This window comes from Dermacentor albipictus, chromosome 1, assembly GCF_038994185.2.
Source record: "Dermacentor albipictus isolate Rhodes 1998 colony chromosome 1, USDA_Dalb.pri_finalv2, whole genome shotgun sequence".
Classification (NCBI taxonomy): Eukaryota; Metazoa; Arthropoda; class Arachnida; order Ixodida; family Ixodidae; genus Dermacentor; species Dermacentor albipictus.
This window is the reverse complement of record NC_091821.1, coordinates 82,382,771-82,405,056: the sequence shown is the minus strand read 5'-3', so window position 1 is coordinate 82,405,056 and position 22,286 is coordinate 82,382,771. Positions and strand designations below refer to the sequence as shown.

The window sequence follows — 22,286 nt, the reverse complement described above, 5'->3', positions numbered from 1 at the left end:
TGTGGATGGTCAGTCAAATAAATAAGGGAAAAATTTTGAAACTGCCCATACAAGAGCAAGGCACTCATGTTCTGTAATTAAGTAATTTCATTCCGATGCAGACAGCAACCTGCTTGCATAAGCGATGATGCGGTTCACTCTACATTGACAATGGACTAAGACAGCGCCTATTCCATAACCACTGGCGTCTTTGCCTTGGGCTGATAAGTCCAAGTTGGCCAAAATTGGAGGCACTGTGAGGAGTGTGCTTAGCTTGGAGAAAGCCGTGGCTTGTGCAGGGCCCCAGGTAAAAAGGGCGTCTTGTTCAAGAAGGTCCACGGGCAGTTTTGCAATCACTACAAAATTGCTCACAAACCAGTGCAGAGCATCACAAAGCTGTGATCATCTCTGGCATACTTGGGCACAGGGAAGTCTATCATGGCTAAAATTTCCTCTTGGTCAGGTTGTACGCCGGCAGCGTCCACAATATGGCCAAGGATCGTAATGTGGCGACGGCCAAAACGGCACTTCGATGAATTCAGCTAAAATCAGGCACGGCAGAACACGTCAAGAATCACCGAAAGGCATTCGAGATGCGTATCAAACGCAGGCAAAAACATGATTACGTCATCTAAATAACACACTCATGTGTACCACTTGAACCCATGAAGCAGAGAATCCGTCATTCGCTCGAATGTGGCTGGGACATTACACAGACCGAAAGACGTGACCTTGAACTGGTAAAGCCCATCTGGTAAAGCCCATCGGGAGTTACAAAATTCGTTTTCTCTCAGTCCATAAGGTTCACAGCAATCTGCCAATATCCAGATCGAAGGTCGATAGAAGATAGATAAACAAGCAGCGCCATACAGACAATCAAGGTCATTATCAACTTGCAGTAACAGGTAAGAGTCTTGATTTTAATGTTGTAGAGGTGGCGATAGTCTACACAAAAGCACTACGATCTATCATACTTTTTATCTAAAACAGGGGACACCCAGGGACTGGAGGATGGCTCGATAATGTACTTCGCAAGCACCTCGTTGACTTCCTGCTGGATGACACTTAGCTAAGACGCAGACACTCGATAGGGGTGTCGGTGCTTAGGCGCATTGCGTTCCCAGAAAAACTACGAGGTCAGTTACCACCCCACCCATTCCGTCCTTCTCATTAGATCTATTATAATCACTGTCCAAAGCTGTAGAAAGGATAATGACACCACCGAGAGCCATCAAGGTCGCCTGCTTTGTGTGAATCTCAGCGCCATAGTGCGATTGAACATTCTGAACAGCCACCCGGGAACGCGAGTGTTTGGACAACAAGAAACAAGCATACGAGACCAGCGGATCATACGACACTCGGAGCCTCTTGGTAAGCGCTGAAAGAACTTTTCCCTTTTTATTTTTGCGCACAAGTGCTAAGCGCTGTTCTGATTTAGCAAAAATGTATCGTGTACCTAGGTGTGCTCAAGTCCGCGTGCATGCGTAAGATGTGGGAAACAAGAGGCTAGGGCAAAGGAGAATTGACACTATGTCGTGCAACCTATACCGATCAGCAAAAACCTGCAAAGGGCGGACAAATTAGACCTCTTACACATGAAGTGCCCTCTGGGCCGTACTTGGCGGCGACAAGGTAGCCTAGCCGCTTGCGGCATTATCTTACTGAGCTATGTCTTATGCTCGGTCGCGGTAGTCGGAAGTTCAAATCCGCCCCCTATTTCGTTTTCCGTCTTTTCTTTTTCTTCTTTTTTTAAAAACGATGGTCTATCTGCATTACAGATAGACCATCGGTGCATATAAAGATAGATAGATAGATATAGACAGACCTACAGTACACTACATCTGCAGGCTTGGTGTGGCGCCTGACACCAGCGAAAGATGCCGAGAGTGAGTGGGGCTATACTAATCAAGGTACAACCAAATTAGGAAGGCCCACTAAGCTTGAACAAAGACACTCCCTCACCAGAACAGGAATTGTCCTCCCTGGTGCAGTATTAGGCCATAACCTCCCTAATGAAATGACCTCCACAAAGAAATGGCCCTCAGTCCCCAGTGGCTGCGGAGCATCTGACCAAGGCGGCGGCCAGACTTTCAATGCAGCAGAGGGTGCTAAGAATATCTGGGTCCGGACAGGCCACCAATGGAAACTGACCCTTGCAACGTTTAACACCCGAACCCTCTCGAGTGAGGCAAGCTTAGCAAGACTCTTCGAAGAACTATCATACATTGGTTGGGATATTATTGGCCTTAGTGAGATTAGAAGACCTGGTGAGGCTTACACATTGCTGAATAACACCCATGACCTCTGCTATAGAGGTCTCCCGGATAAGAAGCAATACGGGGTAGGATTCCTAATCCATAAAGACATAGCGGGCAACATTGATGAATTCTACAGCATCAACGAGAGGGTAGCAGTAGTCGTAATCAAACTCAATAAAAGGTATAGCTAAGCATCAAAGAGAGGGTAGCAGTAGTCGTAGTCAAACTCAATAAAAGGTCTAGATTAAAGATAGTACAAACCTACGCTCCAATTACGTCCAGTCACGACGATGAGGAAGTAGATCAGTTTTATGAAGATGTTGAATTAGCGATGAGAAAAGTGCAAACGCGGTACACAGTAGTAATGGGGGACTTCAATGCAAAAGTGGGAAAAAAGCAAGCGGGTGAACAGGCAATTGGCCACTACAGTGTCGATTTTAGAAACGCTAGAGGTGAGATCCTGGTAGAATTCGCAGAAAGGAATAAGCTGAGAATAATGAACACTTTTTTCAGGAAACATAGCAACAGAAAATGGACCTGGAAAAGCCCTAATGGTGAAACAAAAAATGAAATTGATTTCATACTTTCTACCGATCCCAGCATAGTACAGGATGTTCAAGTAATAGGTAGTGTAAAATGTAGTGATCATAGGCTAGTGAGGGCCAGGATCCACCTCAATTTAAGCAGAGAAAGAGTAAAATTGATCAAGAAAGAAGAGGTCAACTTAGAGGCAGTAAGGGTAAAAAGAGACAAATTTATGCTGGTACTTACAAACAAATATGCAACCTTAGAACAGAGAGATGATGATGACATAGAGGTAATGAATGAAACCGTAATGAGGCTGGCTTCAGAGGCAGCGAATGAAGTGAGAGGCAATCAGTGAGAAGGAAACTTGGCATAGGACAAACCAAGATGTATGCGCTAAAAGATAAGCAGGGTAATATCATCAGCAATCTGGAAGATATAGTAAAAGCAGCGGAAGAATTCTATACTGACCTTTACAGTACCCAGACGACTCAGGAGCGCTCTATTCAAAACAATAATGAACAGTATACAGAAACTCCTCTTATAACTAGAGATGAGGTCAGAAAGGCCTTGCAAGGCATGAAATGGAGAAAAGCGGCAGGAGAGGATGTAATAACAGTCGATTTAATCAAAGATGGAGGAGACATAATGCTAGGAAAACTGGCGGCTCTCTATACGAAGTGTCTATCGACTGCAAGGGTCCCAGAAAACTGGAAGAATGCAAACATTATACTAATGCACAAAAAGGGCGATGTTAAAGAACTAAAAAATTATAGGCCCATTAGCTTACTCCCAGTATTATATAAGATAATTACCAAAAAATTTTCCAATAGTATAAGGAAAACACTGGAATTTAGACAACCAAGGGAGCAGGCTGGCTTCAGGAAAGGTTACTCTACAATGGATCACATCCATGTCATTAACCAGGTTATCGAGAAATCCGCAGAGTACAATAAACCTCTCTATATGGCTTTCATAGATTACAAAAAAGCATTTGATTCAGTAGAGATACCAGCAGTCATAGAGGCATTGTGTAATCAAGGAGTACAGACCGCTTACGTAAATACCCTACAAAATATCTACAGAGATTCCACAGCCACCTTAATTCTCCACAAGAAAAGTAGGAAGATACCTAAAAAGAAAGGAGTCAAACAAGGAGACACAATCTCTCCAATGCCATTCACTGCATGCTTAGAAGAAGTATTCAAGCTATTAAACTGTGAAGGCATAGGAGCAAAGATCGGCAGTGAATGCCTCAACAACCTTCGGTTTGCTGATGACATTGTTCTATTCAGCAACAATGCAGATGAGTTACAACAAATGATTCAGGACCTTAACAGGGAAAGTGTAAGAGTGGGACTGAAGATTAATATGCAGAAGACAAAGACAATGATAAATAACCTGGCAAGGGAACAAGATTTCAAGATTGCAGGTCAGCCTCTAGAGTCTGTGGAGGAGTACGTTTACCTAGGCCAACTAATCACAGGGAACCCGGACCATGAGAAGGAAATCCACAGAAGAATAAAAATGGGTTGGATCGCATACGGCAGATATCGTGAGCTCCTGAATTGAAGCTTACCGTTATCATTGAAAAGGAAAGTATACAATCAGTGCATTTTACCGGTGCTGACATACAGCGCAGAGACTTGGAGGCTGACAAAGAAGTTTGAGAACAAGTTAAGGACCGCGCAAAAAGCGATTGAACAAAGAATGCTAGGCATAACTTTAAGAGAGAGAAAGAGAGCAGTTTGGATCAGAGAGCAAACGGGCATAGACAATATTCTAATAGACATTAAGAGAAAAATATGGCGCTGGGCAGGTCATGTAATGCGCAGACTAGATAACTCTTGGACCATTAGGGTAACAGAATAGGTACCAAGAGAAGGGAAGCGCAGTAGAGGACGGCAGAAGACTAGATGGAGTGACGAAATTAGGAAATTTTCTGGTGCTATTTGGAGTCGGTTGGCACAGGACAGGGGTAATTGGAGATCGCCGGGAGAGGCCTTCGTCCTGCAGTGGACATGAATAGGCTGATGATGATGATGAAGTGAGTAGAAGACAGGAAAGATTGAAAGTGAAAGAGAAGGATAAAGATTGAAGAGGGGGACAGGAAAAGGTGACTGCCGATTTTTCCCAGGTGGGTCAGTCCAGGAGTGCCGTCTATGTGAAGCAGAGGCCAAAGAGGTGTGTTGCCTCCGCCGGGGTGGGGGCCTTAGAGGTCCGACACCCAGCATCGGCACAACCCTGGGGATCCCCCTTTCCCGAGATACGGCTACACGCGGGAGGGTCTAACCCTCGCCTGCTGGGGTACGTTGTGTCGCAACACACCAAACACCTGCTGACGCAGACACCCCGCAGGGGTGTGAATGTTCGCTTGACGCACGTTCGCTTGGAGTTTCTGCCACCAAACAACACATCCGTGCTGCAACCCCTAAACCAGGGCATTATAAAGAGTGAGAAAGCAGAATTTCGTAAGCATTTTGTGCAGCGGTTGATTATCAACCTCTGCCTAAAGCAGCCGACTGCAATCAATATTCGTCAGGCAGCGGAAATGCTCACAGGAGCTTGGTGGCACTTGAAGGTGTCCACCATTAGCAACTGCTGGTGAAACGCAGGGCTTGTCAAAGCACCTGTGTAGCCTGAAGATTACCTGGAGGCGACTGACAACAACCCAGGAGACCTGTGGACCGAGGTTGTGGTACTGCTGCCTGCCGTCTCTTCCTTCGATGACTACAAGGAGAGCGACAGCACAACACTAACAGCAGCTGACCTGACAACCTAAGAGATTGTTAACTGCATTCGTGACGTCTCCAGTGACGATGATGACCCAAAGGAAGACGGCTGTGGGTCATCAACACAAAAGATGAGATCGTGTCGAACATTGATGTTTTAGTGCACATGAACATCCGCACTTTCATTGCTCAGTGCAATGACATACCCAATGAGGTATTGCGCAAAGTGAAAGATGTAGACGCATTCCTAATCGGTTGTGCGTGTTGCACGCTCCAGAAGAAAATCACTGATTTCTTCAAATAAAGCAGCTTCGAAATGAGTGAAACATGTTTATTTGAGAGTATGCTTGTCTGCACATGCGTATACTGCCAAGGTAAGTCATTTTCCTTCTTAGGTTTATCCATTGGCTTTTAACCGCAAGTTTTCCATTACAGCAATCTTTCAAAATAACGAACGATTTCCAGCAGTCCCAAGTGATTCGTTATATCGAGATTTGACTGTACTATGACTTTAGGGGGCAGTATTCTACGTCATTCATTTTCAGGAATACAATCATTTTTGTGAGATATTGCATAACTAGCTCTGGATGAATCGGTGTCTACGGGTGACAATGTCCCTAAAACCACATGCTTCGCAATGTGCCATTGATGCCGTGACAAATAGGTATCAAAGCGTCTGGTACTATTCACGTGAACAAACTCTCATGAATGTTATTGCATCATAGAAAGTAAACGACGAATAATACATCCCCAGGACTCTGACCATTTAATTTCCGTGGAACTCATCTTTGGAAAGGCTGGTGTTTTGCCTGTGAAAAGAATCACACTTTCTTGGCTGGAACATATGGGTAGTTCTATTTTGTGCTAAAATATCCAATTTTCTTGGAAGCTGCTCAAATCACATGCAGGCTAGTTGCAATTTACTTATCAGACAGTTCAAGCATAGCTCTTCACTGGCTAAAAGGAAACTTTTACGAGGGACTTAAATGGCAAGAAGAGAGCAACAGATTTAAAGCTGCCATGATAAAGATCAATGAAGACACTATCCCTACAGTGAAAACCCTGTGGATTGCTTGAAGCATGGAACTTCATTACGCTACTTTCATTGAGACTGACAGTGGTGGGTGGCATGGGCTGTTGTGGCTCTCAACCAATGCAGATGATTGGCCAACTCTGAAGGTGTATGTTTCGTGTTCTCAACATATCATTGCAACAGAAGAAATGAAAGGAGACACTATTTTGCAAGTGAGAACTACCATGTCCATCTTGGACTGCACTCATCATAGTCTTCTAGTTTTGGATATAACTGCATAGGTTTCTCCCGATCTATAATAATTGCCAAAGAGCTTTCAATGCAAGCTGAATCCCATGTGAATGCTGATGAAATTCAGAAAGCATTTTATTGGGAGAGAGCAGTTAATGAGAATGGCTACACTGATAAGCTTTTACAACTTCGTCAGAAACATACTTTGAGCTCGTCATAGAGTTTGCAGAAGCCAAGTCCCTTCTTAGATCGTAATGGGTAACTACAAGTAGGGATTGCCTACATTTACTTGAGCAAAACAAAGATGTAAAGCCTCTGCTCATATTGCCTTGCCACCATCATTTCACTTGGATCATCATACACAATGACCACTGAAGAAACATTGTGGGATTTCAAAACACATTCACTGTGTCACAACGGTGGTTTTTGAGACACACTAATAGAGCACAAGAAAAGTACTGGATTCCAAGTGGCCGACAGCAAAGAAGTTATAAACAAATGTGATGTTTATTTAACGATGAGTTCTAAGCCAGGCGATGCTCACGCACTTTGTTATCTGCAACTCCGAATGGTTCAGTATGGTGGTAGGCTCTGCTTACATTCTTGTTCACATTCCTAGGAATTGCAGTACAACTAGGTATGCTTTTAGTTACACACTGACAATGCCAAAACTTTATGCCTCTGGAAACTACTCAGGCATATAAGGCTCACGGTTGAGAAGCTACTTACACATAAACCTCCACGAAGTGGAAAGTACAGTAAATTCTTGCCCATTGGCACATCATTCTACTTCTCCAGAAAAATTAAAAGTGCTCTATTTTGCACAGGAAAGAGACTTAGTACCCTACCATCTTTTGTGAACAATGACAATGAACCAAATTCACCAAAGGGAGCACCGAGATGATGTTGGAACTAAAACAAAGCAAATGCTGAATCACTCCTGGAGCCCACTGGAGGAAAGATAACATGTTGTCACCTAAATCTGGCCACACTTCTGAAAACTGGATTTAGAGCATTACTACTGGAGACAGCGCTCATTTATGAAGAAAAGACTCCCGAGACAAATATAGAAGATGGGCAGAGTTGCTGAAGTATATCACGAAAGTGAATCAAATAAGAGCTCGAACAGGCAAGTTGCTTACTCGGTTCACCTCACAGCGAGCGATGCAGCTTTTTTACTATCTCGTGTTCTCATCCTAAGTCTATCACTTCTGAAGCTGGGAGATATTTTTTGTCATGATCTTGTCACATTTCAATCTAATGGGCAGAAAGAAGGTTAAAAGGAATTCGGCAGAACCTATCTCACGACAACTGTCGATGATCATGCCTTTATCATTGAATCAACTATAGAAACACAACAAATTGCCACCATTGAAATGTACTATGTAAAAGGTGTGTAAAACAACTGGACTCCTCTTTCCGACTGCATTAGCCCTTTAACCCCAAAATGAATTCCTCTAAAACATACGAAATTCCCCAAATTTCTTAATGTAGTTCTAACATTTTCTAAGCCATTATGATTCTAAAATGATGGTACTTGATTGGTTTCTGCTTAGAATTAACACACTAAAAAGAGAGAGAGAGAGAGAGAGAGAGAGAGAGAGAGAGAGAAGAAAAAGCTGCTCTTTAGGCTTTCCCTCAAGACAACAATACATTCCATACAATGGGATACAACATACTGAAATATGCTGTATTTATCTGAACCGACGACATGCCATAAAACAGCAAAACGCACAGACATTGCTTCATACGCGCACAAACAAGATTTAATCAATTTAGTAATCAAATTTTGTGTGGTCTCAAAGCATGGTGTTGCACGAAGTCCAACTTGGCAGTCCTCACATTGTGTTCTCGTTTCTTTGCATTGATTCTTTTCTTCATCCTTCGAATGGGCCCGGGTGCACACAAGGCACCTCCGTGTTGACTCCTGCTTTTTTAGTGTTGATGGGACTTTCAGGGGAAAGTGGAGGCCATTAAGCCTTGTCATAGGGGAGTGGGATCTGCAACCTGGTCTTGTTCGGGTGTCAGTGTGGAGGTAAGATCTTATCTTACTCCGCATCTTACTCTACAAGTAAGATGCGGAGAGCAAGAAGGCTCAATGTTCCTTCAGATTTATTGAAGGCAAAAATAGGCCTTATTATAGGCAAAAGGCATTGAAGATAGCCACGCTAAGAAAACGGTAAAATAGTGTCTTGTAGTAAACTTTGTACAATTTGCACAGTGATAGATAGTAGGACAAAATTTGGTCCGACTGATTGACACAATCCATTGTGCTGTTTAGGCCAGAGCAATCGCAGGCTTCGAAACTTGTTCATTCTTTCTGTTGATGACATCTTCCATTGTGGGCGAATGAATTCTGCTTAGAAAAGTGACAAGCTTCTTTTCTGTCTATTGCAGGGCGAGACATTTCCCGCACTGGAAGGCAGCAATCCCACCTTTTTTTCAAACTGATGTTTTTGAATGCAGGCATGTCCTTTCTTCCAGGACGAGCTGTTTCATAAACATCAGTTTTCCGCTTGAGAAGCATATCAGCTAGCTCTGGGGAATTGTAGCAATTGTCATCTGTCAAGGCATCACACCTTTGTAAAGAAAGGGCTGCATAAGGTCCATCACAACCGTGGTACCCATTCCTTCCTTGCTGGCCACATCTACTATGCCCTTGTCGGTGTAGACTGTCAAATTGCAGACATAGCTAGTTGAGGATTCGTACAATTAAGAATTTCAGGCCAAAACTCTCTTGTTTTTGCGGCAGATATTGCTTCCATGCTAATCTTCCCCTAAAAAGCAAGAGGCTCTCGTCAACAGATACATCCTGCTCAGGCACATAGGTTGCAAGGAAGGCCTCGTTCAGCCTTGACATCACGGGCCACAGCTTCCACAGCCTGACGTGCAGGTGGGTATCTTTGCCCATGATTTTCATGTTGAAGTGAAGCCAGCACATCAATGCCTGGAAGCGGTTCCTACTCATGGCTTTTCAGAACAGAGGTGCCGCCAAAACTTTTGTTGAACAGTCCATTTCAATTTGTGGTTCGCCAACTATACCCTGCAATATTATGAGTACAAAGTATAATACCATCATCTTATCACGTCTATCAGTTTCCATGCAGAACCCCGAGCAGCAAAATATGGGACCCCATAACAGTTTGCCTGGGTCATTATAAGGTCAATAACGTCCCAGTAAACAAAAAAAAAAAACATCTGGAACCAGCCGAGAATATTTTTCTCGTCAGTGCGCTAGGGCAAAATCCCAGGCACTGAACACAAGAGAAACTGTGGAGGTGTAGGCGGTGGGTTTTGTGTGTTCACGTGCTGCCACTAATGTGCACTACCCACCACATCATCGTCACTGTAGCTGTCGCTCTTGCCGCCATCTGAAGCCGTCTCGTACTCGCAAGAAAAGGCAGAGTCGGAGACAAATTCAAAGTCTTCAGCAGCTCTCCTGTCAGGACTACTCCAAGAAGGAGCTCTTTTTCTCGAGACACCGCTGCCACTGGTATTCATCATTTGTGTCGCCATTTTTAAATCACTGTTGCCAGGCTTAACTCACTGTAAAGGCACAAAACGAAATTTTTTCCCGGCTTCTACAGCCCTCTAGTGTTGAAAGTTGAAACCAAAGCCCATTACCCACTGGTAACTCATCTTTGGCAGTGGGAGCAGCACAATATGAGGCTGAACGAGTATGATTCATCATTGGTGATATTGGTACAATCTCCCATGACTAGTACAGCTCAGGATTGGGGGTTAAAGGGCTTACTGTGGCACCACTGAAAAGCCTGCACGTCGCCTCCTAAATGTATGGTGTGCCCGTTTGTGCCAACACTGAGAAATGCATTATGCAGCAGCCGGGCTCCTCTCTCGCACTTCTTTCTGGACACGCTGCGCCATCTAGTGGCGCTGCTGAGAAGTCCCCACGTAGCCTCCAAGATGACACAGATGATGGCACATCAGTGCATAGGAATGCTGAGCACTATTCCCTCGCTTGCCACACACCTAGTGGCACATACATAGTGACCCAAGTTGGCGAAAGGTTGATCGAAGAGCGGCGCATACGCAGCACATTCATGGTACAGCACGCCAAAGAGTTGGCGTGAGAGACATTCATTGAAAAGCGGCACATATGCAGTGCATTTGTGACGCGGCCTGCTAAATTGTAGGGTTGCTGTCCTTGAGGAATCCGTATGATATGGGTTCAATTCTGCCCAGCATCTGTGAGGATGTGCGACTCTCACGCGTCCCCTGTTATGCCGTTTTCCCCGCATTTTCCACATCTTACGTCTCCTGTGATTTGGCTTCTCCGCGTAGCCTAGTGCCGGCGGCGGTCGGTCTGGTTGCAGCGCATTACGAGAAATGCCGCGAGTGTGGCACTGCTAGCGCCACCTAACAGCGGGGTTGGACGACCATGACAGGGAGTAGGCTCTTCCTCTTGGGCCAATAAAGTCAATAAAGTGCTGTCATCATCATCATTGCTGTCATTGTGGTGCTGTCAGTCTTGCCGCTGTGCCACTGTCATCATCAAGCTGGTGTTTTCTTCATTGTTCTGTCGTCACCGCCATACTGCAGACGCTGTCGGTATCACATCATTGTGTCATTAACTGCATTTTTTAAATGGGCCCTGAAACACTATTTAATGAAGTAGAGAAATGCATATGAAGTTAAACTAGACTATTTCAGAAATACTTTGCAGCAAAAAGTACTTCAATGCATTCAGAAGAAATGCAGTAATTGGCTATCAAAGATCACCTTTGATCCCCTTCACAATGCTGCCGCTACTCTTTCAATACCTTGCACGAAGGTCATAGTGAATCGAGGCATGCCCACAACACTCCTACTGAATGTCACCGTGGTGCAGAGCTCAAATTAGATTTTAGATGTTTGCGTAGATGCCAATATTTCCAATTTTGGTGCCTACAATGCGCCAAACACAGCTGTCCTGAGCGAGCCACAGTGTGCTCAGCAAGCGGGATCGTCACGGCACTCTGTGGCCGGCCACGGTATCTAGGCTATGTAGCACACTGCAGCTACATGCAACTGTAGTGCGTAAGCGCAGCATTTGCTTTGTGTATGACAGGGCTGGAGTGAGTGCTTGGTGCCAATGCACTTCAGTTTGACTGTGCTATGTGGCGCAGATCTGTTTTGTCCTGTGCCAGCTTGATAGATGGATAGTAGCCACATTCAAATTGTGTGTTTTGAAGAGCTGTCAATAGCTCAATACAAAGCGATGTCTGCCAATGTATCTAGCCAGAAGCAGCCACAAGTGAGCACGCACTGGCAAGTGCACATGCAGTCTGAGGCTAGTTGAGTGTTCAAAACTAATAGAAATTAGCGAGACCCAATGGGGCTGACAGTCTGCAGGTTTGAACTCACCGTGGCATGACCTGCCAATGGTCAACGAAGTTAGCTAGGTAGAATAGAAAGTTTGCCGTCCCACAGAGCACAGAGTAAGAAGGGTCTCTCCTGTTTTGTGCTTTGTTTTGAGTTCTGTGCGTAGCCCTCACCCTCGAAAAGTGTTTGATATATACATAAGGCTTTGTGCGCTACCGAATGCAGTACAAGTCATGGAATGCGGGCACCTTTTTGTCCAACAAACCGTGCTGAAGGTGGGCAGACCCGGCGAGCTGGTAGCAAACTCTAGGTAAGTGTACGCTAAACTACGCGCATGGTCACCAAGCATGGTCACCGCCATAGTGATGCACGATGAAATGTCACGAGGGTCATGGGCCTGACACGCTGTGCAACGACTTCGTGACGAGTGACAAAATTGGCTGGGTAGTATACAAGTCGCACTTTTCTGCAAGTTATGCTGTCACCGGGCTATACATAGCCAGTCTCGCTTGCTTTATGTGTGTGTTCAGGGTTCATTTCTTGTTTTATGTTGGTGTTTAGCTATTACAAAAGGCACCTGCTTTCACTGAGAGTAGTCTGTTGATCATCTCATCGAGAGTGCATCCCATTTTAGCTTAGCCATGAAAAATGCAGTCGTCCCTAAAGGTGTACGCGGATCATTTCTTTTTATTAGAAAACTGCCATGTGCAAGAATTTACAGGACCTAAAGGAATTTCTGACAGTGAAGCGGCCCACCTAATTAAGCAAAAGTTCATATAAAGCAGTTGAAACTGCTGCTACTGCCTACTGCTTCGCTTTGTCCTTTTCTGCGTGATTCGGACTCGACAAGGGGCATTGACTTGACCCCTCACTCCTTTTTCCACGTGGTGGCTTCAAAGTAGGTGCGGCTCTTTCAAGCTAACCCTCACACTCGTTGCACGCATTTCACATACTTTGCTGACACTCCCTCTACTGTCACGTTGGGGGACTGCGTTCCGTTGTCAGACCATTCTCGTTCACAATGGTGGCCCTGTTCAGCTTTTCCTTGGCAGCTTCAAGTCTTTCTTCCACTACCTTCGGTGCATCACACTCCCTATTTAGCTCATTTCTGAGCTCTTCAACCTGTCTGACAAGCTTTTCCTGGAAAGCCTCAATTTTCTTCAGCCTAGCCTCAACGTCACAGTGTGTGCCAATTGACTTGATTTCCTCTCCATTCTCATCCGTCCCCTCATCTACCTTGAGGGACCCCCCGCACACCGTTTGCTTTCCCAGCTTTCTCGCGATGTATTGCATGGCGTTTTCTAATGCAAATACCATAATGCTATAATATAGCAGAGCTCGTGCCTCCTAGCAAAAACCGATACACACAGGATCTAAACCCTTAAAATATCTCAATGTAATTCTCACCAATGTATTAAAAGCAATCAATGCCACAGATACTTAAGGTACGACACATTTTTGCACGTGTTCAACCACGAGGCCACGCTCTCACTTACCTACCAAAACGCATGCTGTAAAACCACTAATAGCTATTAGTCTTGCCACTTCCAAGCTACTATTTAAAGGCTATAAAGACTCAACGTCCTAGCCGGTTGCACGTGTTGAAGCACGTGGCGCGAAAGGACGCTCTGGCTATCCTGCAGAAACCAAATGCACACGAAACACACCTGCGACACGAAAAAAAAAAGAGAGACAAAAAAAGAACTTTCCAATTATTATTTAAAGGCTAAAAAAATCAGCAAATCAAGAACAGAAGCAAGCTCAAAGCATGCACAAAAGCTTATTTCGTCGTCGCCACGGAGCCCTAAAAAGCATGTCCATTTGCCACAAAATCTCAACCCAACTACCTGTCGGCTGCTGTGTGCGTGGGATGGCGCCGAATGCGGTTTTGTTGTTGCTTGTCTTTGCCTCCGTGCACATCAATTATATCAGTGTTTCTATCGGTTCGTCTGTGCTAGTTCCCAGAAAGGAGATGTACGACGGCAAACGGAAGCGCAAAACGATATCAATCGAACAGAAGTGGCTATGCTGAAAGCCGTCGAGTCTGGCGTGAAGAATAAAGTGGCTGAAGATTTCGGCATAGCGTTGAGCACGCTGTTGACAATTTTGAGCAGCAATGAAGTTATCACCAACAGAAAGAAGCTGCAAGCCCTCACTTTCGAAGCTGTAGAGAAGGCGGTCTTCAAGTGGTTTTTGGACGCAAGTGGCACTCCTGTGAATGGGGAACTGTTGCAGCGCAAAGCGTGGGATTTCCCGTGCATCATGGGGCACGATGATTTTGTGGCGAGTGTCGGCTGGCTGCAGCGTTTCAAGGAGCGCCACGACATCGTTGGCAGGGCTGTCAGCAAGGAAGTGCAGTATGTTGACCACGAAGCTGCAGTGGCGTGGGTGGAGACAAACGTTGGACAGCTTCTAGAAAAATAAAGTGCCAAAAATTTGTTCAACACGGATGACACAATCCTGTTCTACCAGATGCTGCCACAAAAAACCTTGGCCCTCAAAGGTGAGCACTGCCAGGGCAGTAAGCAGAGCAAGGTCCGTGTAACCGTGTTGCTTTGTGCCAACATGGACGGGTCGGAAAAGGTGCTGGCCCTCGTGGTCGGCAAAAGTGCATCACCACGATGCTTCAAAGGCAAACGAAAGCTCCAAGTGAGTTATGTGTCCAACCGTAAGGCTTGGATGAAGAGATAAATTTTCTTACAATGGCTGCGGGAGTGAGACGAGCGGCTGGACAAGCTGAAACGGAAGATGTGCTTCGTACTGGACAACTGCGGGCCAACCACACTGCCGCTTAGCTCAATAACATCAAGCTATGCTTCTTGTCGCGAAACTGCACTGCAGTTGTGCAACCCCTCGACCAAGGAGTTATCATGACCTTTAAGTTGGGCTACTGCAAGTGTGTGATCGACCGGATTCTGCTCAATATGAGCATGAAGCGAGAGTCCACAATCGACTTGTACATGGCGATCGAGATGCTACAGGCTGCTTGGATGGCTGTACCGGCAAGCATGATCGCCAATTGTTTCCGGCATGCCTCATTTGGCGTCAGCAGCGGCGGTTACAGTGAAGATGTCGGTGCTGCCGCCAACGAGGGTGCTGCAGGCGACCAAGCCCTAGCATCATGGGACGCTCTCCCTTATGCCGGCATTGTGCCCGACTGCGACAGCTTCTGCAAGTATGTCAGTGCCAATGCTTATGCGGTGACGACGGAAGAGCTAACAGAGGCGGAAATCATGCGTGCGGCGACGGGTGTGCCTATAATGACGACAGTGACGAATGTGTCGACGACAGCCCGGAAGCCTAATATTGGCGAACCTGACGTAATGACACCCGCACAAGCACTGGATGTGGCAGACCTGCTGCTCCGCTTCTTTGGCGCTCACGATGACGACAAGGATGGGCTCGAACTAGTGGCTGCTGCTGAAAAAGCCATCATTCACCTGAAGATGCGGCAAAAATCTATCAAGGACTTTTTTTCTGCGAAATGAGCCGCCAGCTGGTGCGCTGCTGATCGATCAGTGATGAGCCGTTTGGCGTGAATAAAGTAGCAATTTCTTGCTGTCTTTTTTTGCTTGTTTTTTTCCGTGCGGCAGCAGTATTCTTTTCGCATGGCGGGCTGCTGTGAGATTTGGTGGTGCGTACATCCTCTCTTGCTTGCTAATTGTGGATAGAAATGGCTAGTGGCTATAAGGAACTAATGCTCATTATGAAGTAATTACGACCCCTTCCTTCAACTTCATTATAACGAGGTTTTACCGTAATTTATTGTTATTGGGTCACAGTTGTGAGTTGGTGCACATGCTTAAACTAATGGACGCATGTTGCAGCAGTCTGTTGTTGTAGCTTGGCATCGTGAGACTTGCGCAGCACACGCATGATAGCGAGAGCGCACTGAAACAGCATCTGCGACTTCTCGTGTGCAGTACATGCATTTGGCACAGCACTTTGCTTCCTTGGCGACTGAAGGCATGCTACAAAGCCTCCCATGCACGAAATTCTCCAAAATTCTCATAGCAGCAGAGCTGAGACAAGCAGATATGCCGTGGTACCATGCATTTACCAGCAGGGCATCGCGTTTTGTACTACCCGAAACCTATTAATGTTGCTTGGTAGGCTCGTTGACCGGCGTTGTCGCAGCACCACCTGGGCAGCCAATCAGGCCCATGGCTACGCCATTGATAAGCAGCAGCGTGGCCACAGTTTAATTCCTACGGGGGTGGCCACGGCCGAGCCTGAGGAGACTATTGTCAGCTTCTTCCAGTAGCACGTAATTCCTATTGAATTTCTAAAACAGATTTTCACTTACTTCAGCCTGTTTACTAAACTGCGTCAATAGATATACACAGTAAGTTGAAAGAAGCGGAATGATCTATTTTAAATACCCTTCTTGATTGATGTCCGCTATCAGCCAGTAACACCCGTCCATGGGAATCGTGCATATGATGACATATGAAAGACGAAGTTGACGAGGAGAAGGCCACGTTTTGAAAGAGTGCTTGAGAAAAATTTGACTTCATGCTCTGCTTGTGAGCTTTATGCACTGTGCACGACTGCAAAATTTAGTTGAGGTGTTCACAGCAGCATATGCTATCCACGGATTGCATTATTTACAAAAAGTGCGAGGGGTGGTTCAGGACCACTTTAAAGCCTTTTTTATGAGCTGTGCCTGAACAAAAGTGTGATGAATTAATTAATGAACAGCCAACCCATTTCCTATCATAACTGCTGTTTGCAGCAAAAGGAACTAGAGGGACAATGCAATATCAGGCATGTGTTGAATGACTATTTTTATTTGTATCTGTCAATGCTATTTGATTGTTCTGGCTACAGCAATGCCAACTCGTAGGTTAAAAACTCCATGAATTACTGGAGGAACAATTTCATTTGGGTAGGAATTCCACACTTTATCAGGAACAATAACTGTGCAAAACAAGTTACACCAATGCAACAAGTGAAGGAAAGCTGAATACCACATTTAAAAGAAGGTATAAAAATGTAAAGAAGTCAAAGGTTAAGCTACTCATTAGGGCTGAAAGTGAATACTATAGACTTTAGCTACAAGAATGACTTGGTTTCATAGTATCTATATGTTTCCAACAGGTGTTATGAGAAGTGTGATCAGGATGAATAATAAATAAACCACGGGTTGAATAATAAATAAACCCAAAGAAATGAAGAATAAAAACTACAGCAACATAAACTTACTTGGGAACTGGCTTCTGCTCTTTCTTTGCAACTCCAAGACTTAAGCCTTGCCTTCGTGTTGCTAGGTCAACCTGGTGAACATATGATAAAAAGAAGATGCAATTCAGATGCAAACAATAAACGCAATAAACATTTTACACATAGTAAAGTCTTCAATAACAATGACGGGACTACAAATAGCTGTTCTGCTTTACATAAGCATGCCGTCACAACACTATGTCACTGCACTCCAAATGTATGGTTATAACAGCAACCAATCAATCTAAATTCGAAGGACAGCACGTAAAAATAAAATGTTTGCTAATCTTTGGATAACAAGAAGTTGCATCTCAAGGTATTTTAGTTTGGTTTTAGTCCGTTTGAAATCATGGGCTGCTTCTGCTGTGCAAACTGGTGCATTGCCATAACAAGGTGGCACCCACCTCAGCTTTATCCTAAATTTCTCAGTGCCTTTGTGAAACTATCAAAATAGCAATTAGAATTTCAGTGGAGCAGTTATAGCATTGTGTGTTCCTTGCATGACTTCAGAAACAACTTATACAGTTAAACCTCGATATAACGAAGTCGGTAAAATCGGCAATATGCTTCGTTATATCGAAATTTCTTTGTATTGAAAATCGACCTTTTATGGAACTAAGTACAGTCGCCGATCAAATTTTCTTACGCACAAAAGGGTCGCAGAATTTTCCGAATTATTGCGCAATCGAAAAAAAGCAACTCTGAATTATAAAACAATTCATTTTAATAAATTTGGGAGTTGGCGACGATCGAAAGATAGGGTTTCATGCTGCGGTGGTCGACGATATCTGCTCGGCAGTACGAATTAAGTGAAGCCAGCCAGGTTTTCGCATGCACTCCGTCTCCGCGGCTGACAAGCGTTGCCCACACTAGGACGACGCTATCAGGAAAAGCGCCGGCAGCGGAAAACGAATGCTTCATCTGCTTCTCGCTCCAGCGGGTCATCGAAACTCGAGATTACGCAACCTTCAATACTAAATACGCGATAAGAAGGCTTATATGGCGCCTGGCTGTCTCGGCATGCACACTCTTAGCACATGCGGCAGATTACCTCTAAAGCAGGGTGCGCGGCTGTGCATGTGCTCAGCTGCGCTTACAGCCATGCGCAGCCACGGGTGAGATGCACGACAAAAATCAAGATGCACACCGACCTACCCCCTACCACGGCCGGTCTCGACGCGCTCTCAGAGTGCGTCGAGACCGGCCATGGTATCATTATGCAAGTAACTACGGTAAAGCCTATATGCACATCATCAATATATACAGTTAAAACATGGTGTGTGGAATGATTGTATGAAGTGAATTAATTTTTACGACAAACAGTGTGCAACAAACCCCGCCTTCCTGCAGCACACCGGTCTTTTGGGTGAATGTTCTAGACAAACTGTTGCCCACTCTTACGCGAGATGTGCGATCAGAGAGTTAGCTTTCGATTGTGTTCAGCATGTTGCCACGAACACCCATTGTGGAAAAGTCCCAGCGAATACCGAAATGCCATATCGTACCATAAGCCTTCTCCAGGTCGAGAAACAATGAAAGAAGGAAACGTTTATGTATAAAGGCATCCCTGATGTTGGCCTTGATGCGAACGAGGTGGTCTGTCGTTGACCTACCTTCTCAGAAAGAACACTGGAAGGGGTCTAGTATTTTGTTATTTTCTAAGAAACAGATTATGCGCCGGTGCATCATTTTTTCAAATAGTTTGCAGAGACAGCTTATTAGAGCCACTGCTGGCTAGAGATTGGTCCTTCCATTGTTTAAGTATGGGTATAACAATAGCTTCTTTCCAAGCAAATGGAATGTATCCAGCTGCCCACATAGCATTGAAAAAAGATAGAAGTGTTTTTAGAGTTTCTGAGTGTACGTGCTTGATCATTTCCTAAATGATGCAATCACTACCTGGCGCCGAGTCTTTGCAACTATTGGGTGTTGCCTGAAGTTCAGCTAAGCTGAACACGCTTCATTTCTTCCACATTTGCGTTCAAGGTGCTGTCACTCTGCGTTTTCTTTGAACCACTGAAAAGTGTGCGTGTAGTGCGATGCAGTCGAGATTTGTTCAAAGTGCTCACCTAGAAAATCTGCCCAATTATCTAGGCAGTTTCCTTCGGTACTTATTAGGGGTTGAGGATGAAATAGTCGGCCTTTTAATTTCTTTACCCGGTTCCAGACATTTCTCTCATCAGTGCATGAAATTAATACTGGATGTATACTTCTCCAAACTATCTCTCATAGCTCATCGACGTGTTCTTCTGCCCTGCGATTTTGCTTGTTTAAAATTAATGAAATTTTCAGTAGTTGGGCAGTCACGTAGCAGATCCCAAGCTTTGTTTTGTTTTTTCTTTGCCTTCTGACATTCGTCATTCCACCAGGGTATGCGGCATTTATTAGACACTTGATTCGTTTGTTGGATGCATTTTGTGGCAGCGTATATTATAAAACCTGTCAAGTAAGCCATGGCATTGTCTATATTAAGATCAGCAATGTCCTCCCTGTCTAAACATGTAGGTTCTTAGAATAATTCCCAGATGGACGGAATCATTCTCCTCGATGGAAGTCAACAGTCCATCGAGGAGGACGTGGGGAGAATTCATCCTGTGTTGTGAGACTTAGAACTATCGGGAAGTGGTCCCTTCCATAAAGGTTCTTAATAACATTCCACTCGAGGTATGGCAAAAGAGTGCTGGATACTATGCTTAAGTCAGTTGAGGAGTAGGTGTGTGCAACGCTATAGTACATCAGTTCCATCTTATTGAGCAAGCATGCACCAGATGAACAGAGAAAGTTTTCTACTAACTTCCCTCTTCCGTCGCAACGAGAGTCTCCCCACGAGGTGTTATGTGCGTTTAGATCTCTGACAACAAGGCTTGGGGAGTTCACCGATGTAATCTTGAAATTCGGTTTTATGAAGTTGATAGTTGGGAGGGATGTAGATAGAGCTGATAGCAGCTAACTTATTAAACAACACCACCTGAACAGCAACTGCTTCTAGGGGGCGTATAGAGCTTTTTGTCGTGACAGGCAACACATCTATCGACTATAATAGCCAAACCGCAGATCACACGACTGCATTATCACGAACTTTACGAAAAATAGTATATTGTGGAAGAAAACTTATTTGTGTGTGTTTAAGGTGCATTTCTTGAACACACAGCACTATGGGACTAACTTTGCGAAGGAGTTCTTTAACGTCATCGAAATTAGGGAGGAGACCTCTGACTTTTTCAATGAACTGTTTGAGTGCCCATATTAAAAAGAGTTTTGTGCTGTGTGTTTCAGCAAAGAAAGTTAGTTTACAGAGGCCTTTACCGGCTCTGTGATTCAAGGTTTCTGTTTTTTGGAGCGGTCAAGAGATTCTCATCGCTCCTTAGGCGCTAGCTGTACTGTTTGGCTGGGAGTCGTGTCCATCGCCTCTTGTGGGGCGCTGGATACCCGCTCTTGCGAGTGCCGTGTTTGACATGAAGGCCTTGTTTTGGGGGACGAGACTCTAATGGCCACCAGCCCGGAGGTCGATGGCCCTTCTTCTGGGACGGTGGAACAGCACTAGCTGTAGCCACCAAAAGGAGGCGGATGGCGTCACTGCCGGCTCACTGCATGTGGGCCGGACAGCCGCTGGACGCCGTTGTGTTGCTGCCCCATGACGAGTCACTTCAGCAAAAATAACTTTAGGAAGGTAGGGCACCAGCCTGGGTGCTTCCTTGAATGAGATATTTTCTTTTACTTTTATTTTCACAATTTCTTTTCTTGTTTCCAGGATGGGCACGACCACGAGTATGCAGCATGCGTCCCATCACAGTTCACACAGTGAAAGGAGTTTTCACATGACTCAGAGAGGTGTTCATTTTCACCGCATTTTGCACAAGTCTGACGGCCTCGGAAGTTCTGTGCACTATGGCCGAATCCCTGGAACTCAAAGCATCACAGGGGGTTCGGGACATGCGGCCTGACCCGGATCATCACATATCCTGCCTTGATAGTGTCGGGCAGGATGCTTGAGCCCAATGCAAGTATTAGGTGTTAGGTAGAAATTTCTTTTCCATCATGCCTCATTTAAATTCGCTTAGCATTGATCACATTCTGATCACTCCAACACTGTAGAAGTTCGATTTCAGACATGTCCATCAGATCAGCATCGGAGACAAAGTCGCGGGTAGTATTCATGGTACGGTGTGGGGTCACTGTTACTACACCCAAAGGACCCAAGATTGGGCAGTTTTTCATGTTGTTTCTGATCGCGGAGCTCCAGAAGTAAATCACCACTTGCCATTTTCGATGCTTTGTAATCTGGACTGAAAACTTCAATCAGAGATTTCGAGAAGACGAAGGGCGAGATTATTCTCACTGTCTTTTCAGGTTTATCATAGTGGATTACATGAAAGCGGGGAAAGTTCTGTGTTCGAGTGCCAAAAACCTTAAACTTCTTTGGTGCACCCTTGTTTCTGAGGGCAATCAGGAAGTGGGGGAAAGAAGTTGCCATGAATACACATAATAAGTTCGGCAGCAGCGCCAGCCATCCACCACGGAGTCCAATGAGGGAACGCTGCAGAACCTTGAAAGGGCAGGTCCTGCATACACCAGCTGTACCCCACTACTATAACCAAATATGGTGTACCCAAGGTTGGCTACCCACACAAGGTTAACTCTTGCTGCCCAGAAAATTGGAAAGGAAATAAGGAGAGGATAAGAAAGATTGAAAGTGAGGGAGAAAGACAAAGATTGGTGAGAAGAGTAGGAAAAGGCAACTACCGATTTCCCTCGGGTGGGTCAGTCTGGGTGTGCCGTCTACAGGACGCAGAGGCCAAAGAGGTGTGTTGCCTCTGCCAGGGGGCCTTAACGGTCCGAACAGCTGGAATAGGCTTAACCCCCAGGATCCCCCTTTCCCCGGACACAGCTAAGCCGCCCACGGTTAGATGTGGGAGGGTCCAACCCTTGTGCGCTTGGGTACGTGGTGTCCCAACACACCAAATGCCTGCTGGCACAGATGCC

The 22,286-nt window shown here is 45.2% G+C and overlaps 1 protein-coding gene across 1 annotated transcript in view; it reads right to left on the bottom strand.

Annotated features, from left to right (window-relative positions):
• Positions 1-22,286, bottom strand: part of LOC135907470 (probable RNA-binding protein 18) — a 51,387-nt gene that overhangs the window by 7,297 nt on the left and 21,804 nt on the right. The window contains exon 4 of the mRNA XM_065439167.1: positions 17,286-17,356. Within this exon, the coding sequence (XP_065295239.1) occupies positions 17,286-17,356 (71 nt within the window). The remainder of the gene's footprint in view (positions 1-17,285; positions 17,357-22,286) is intronic.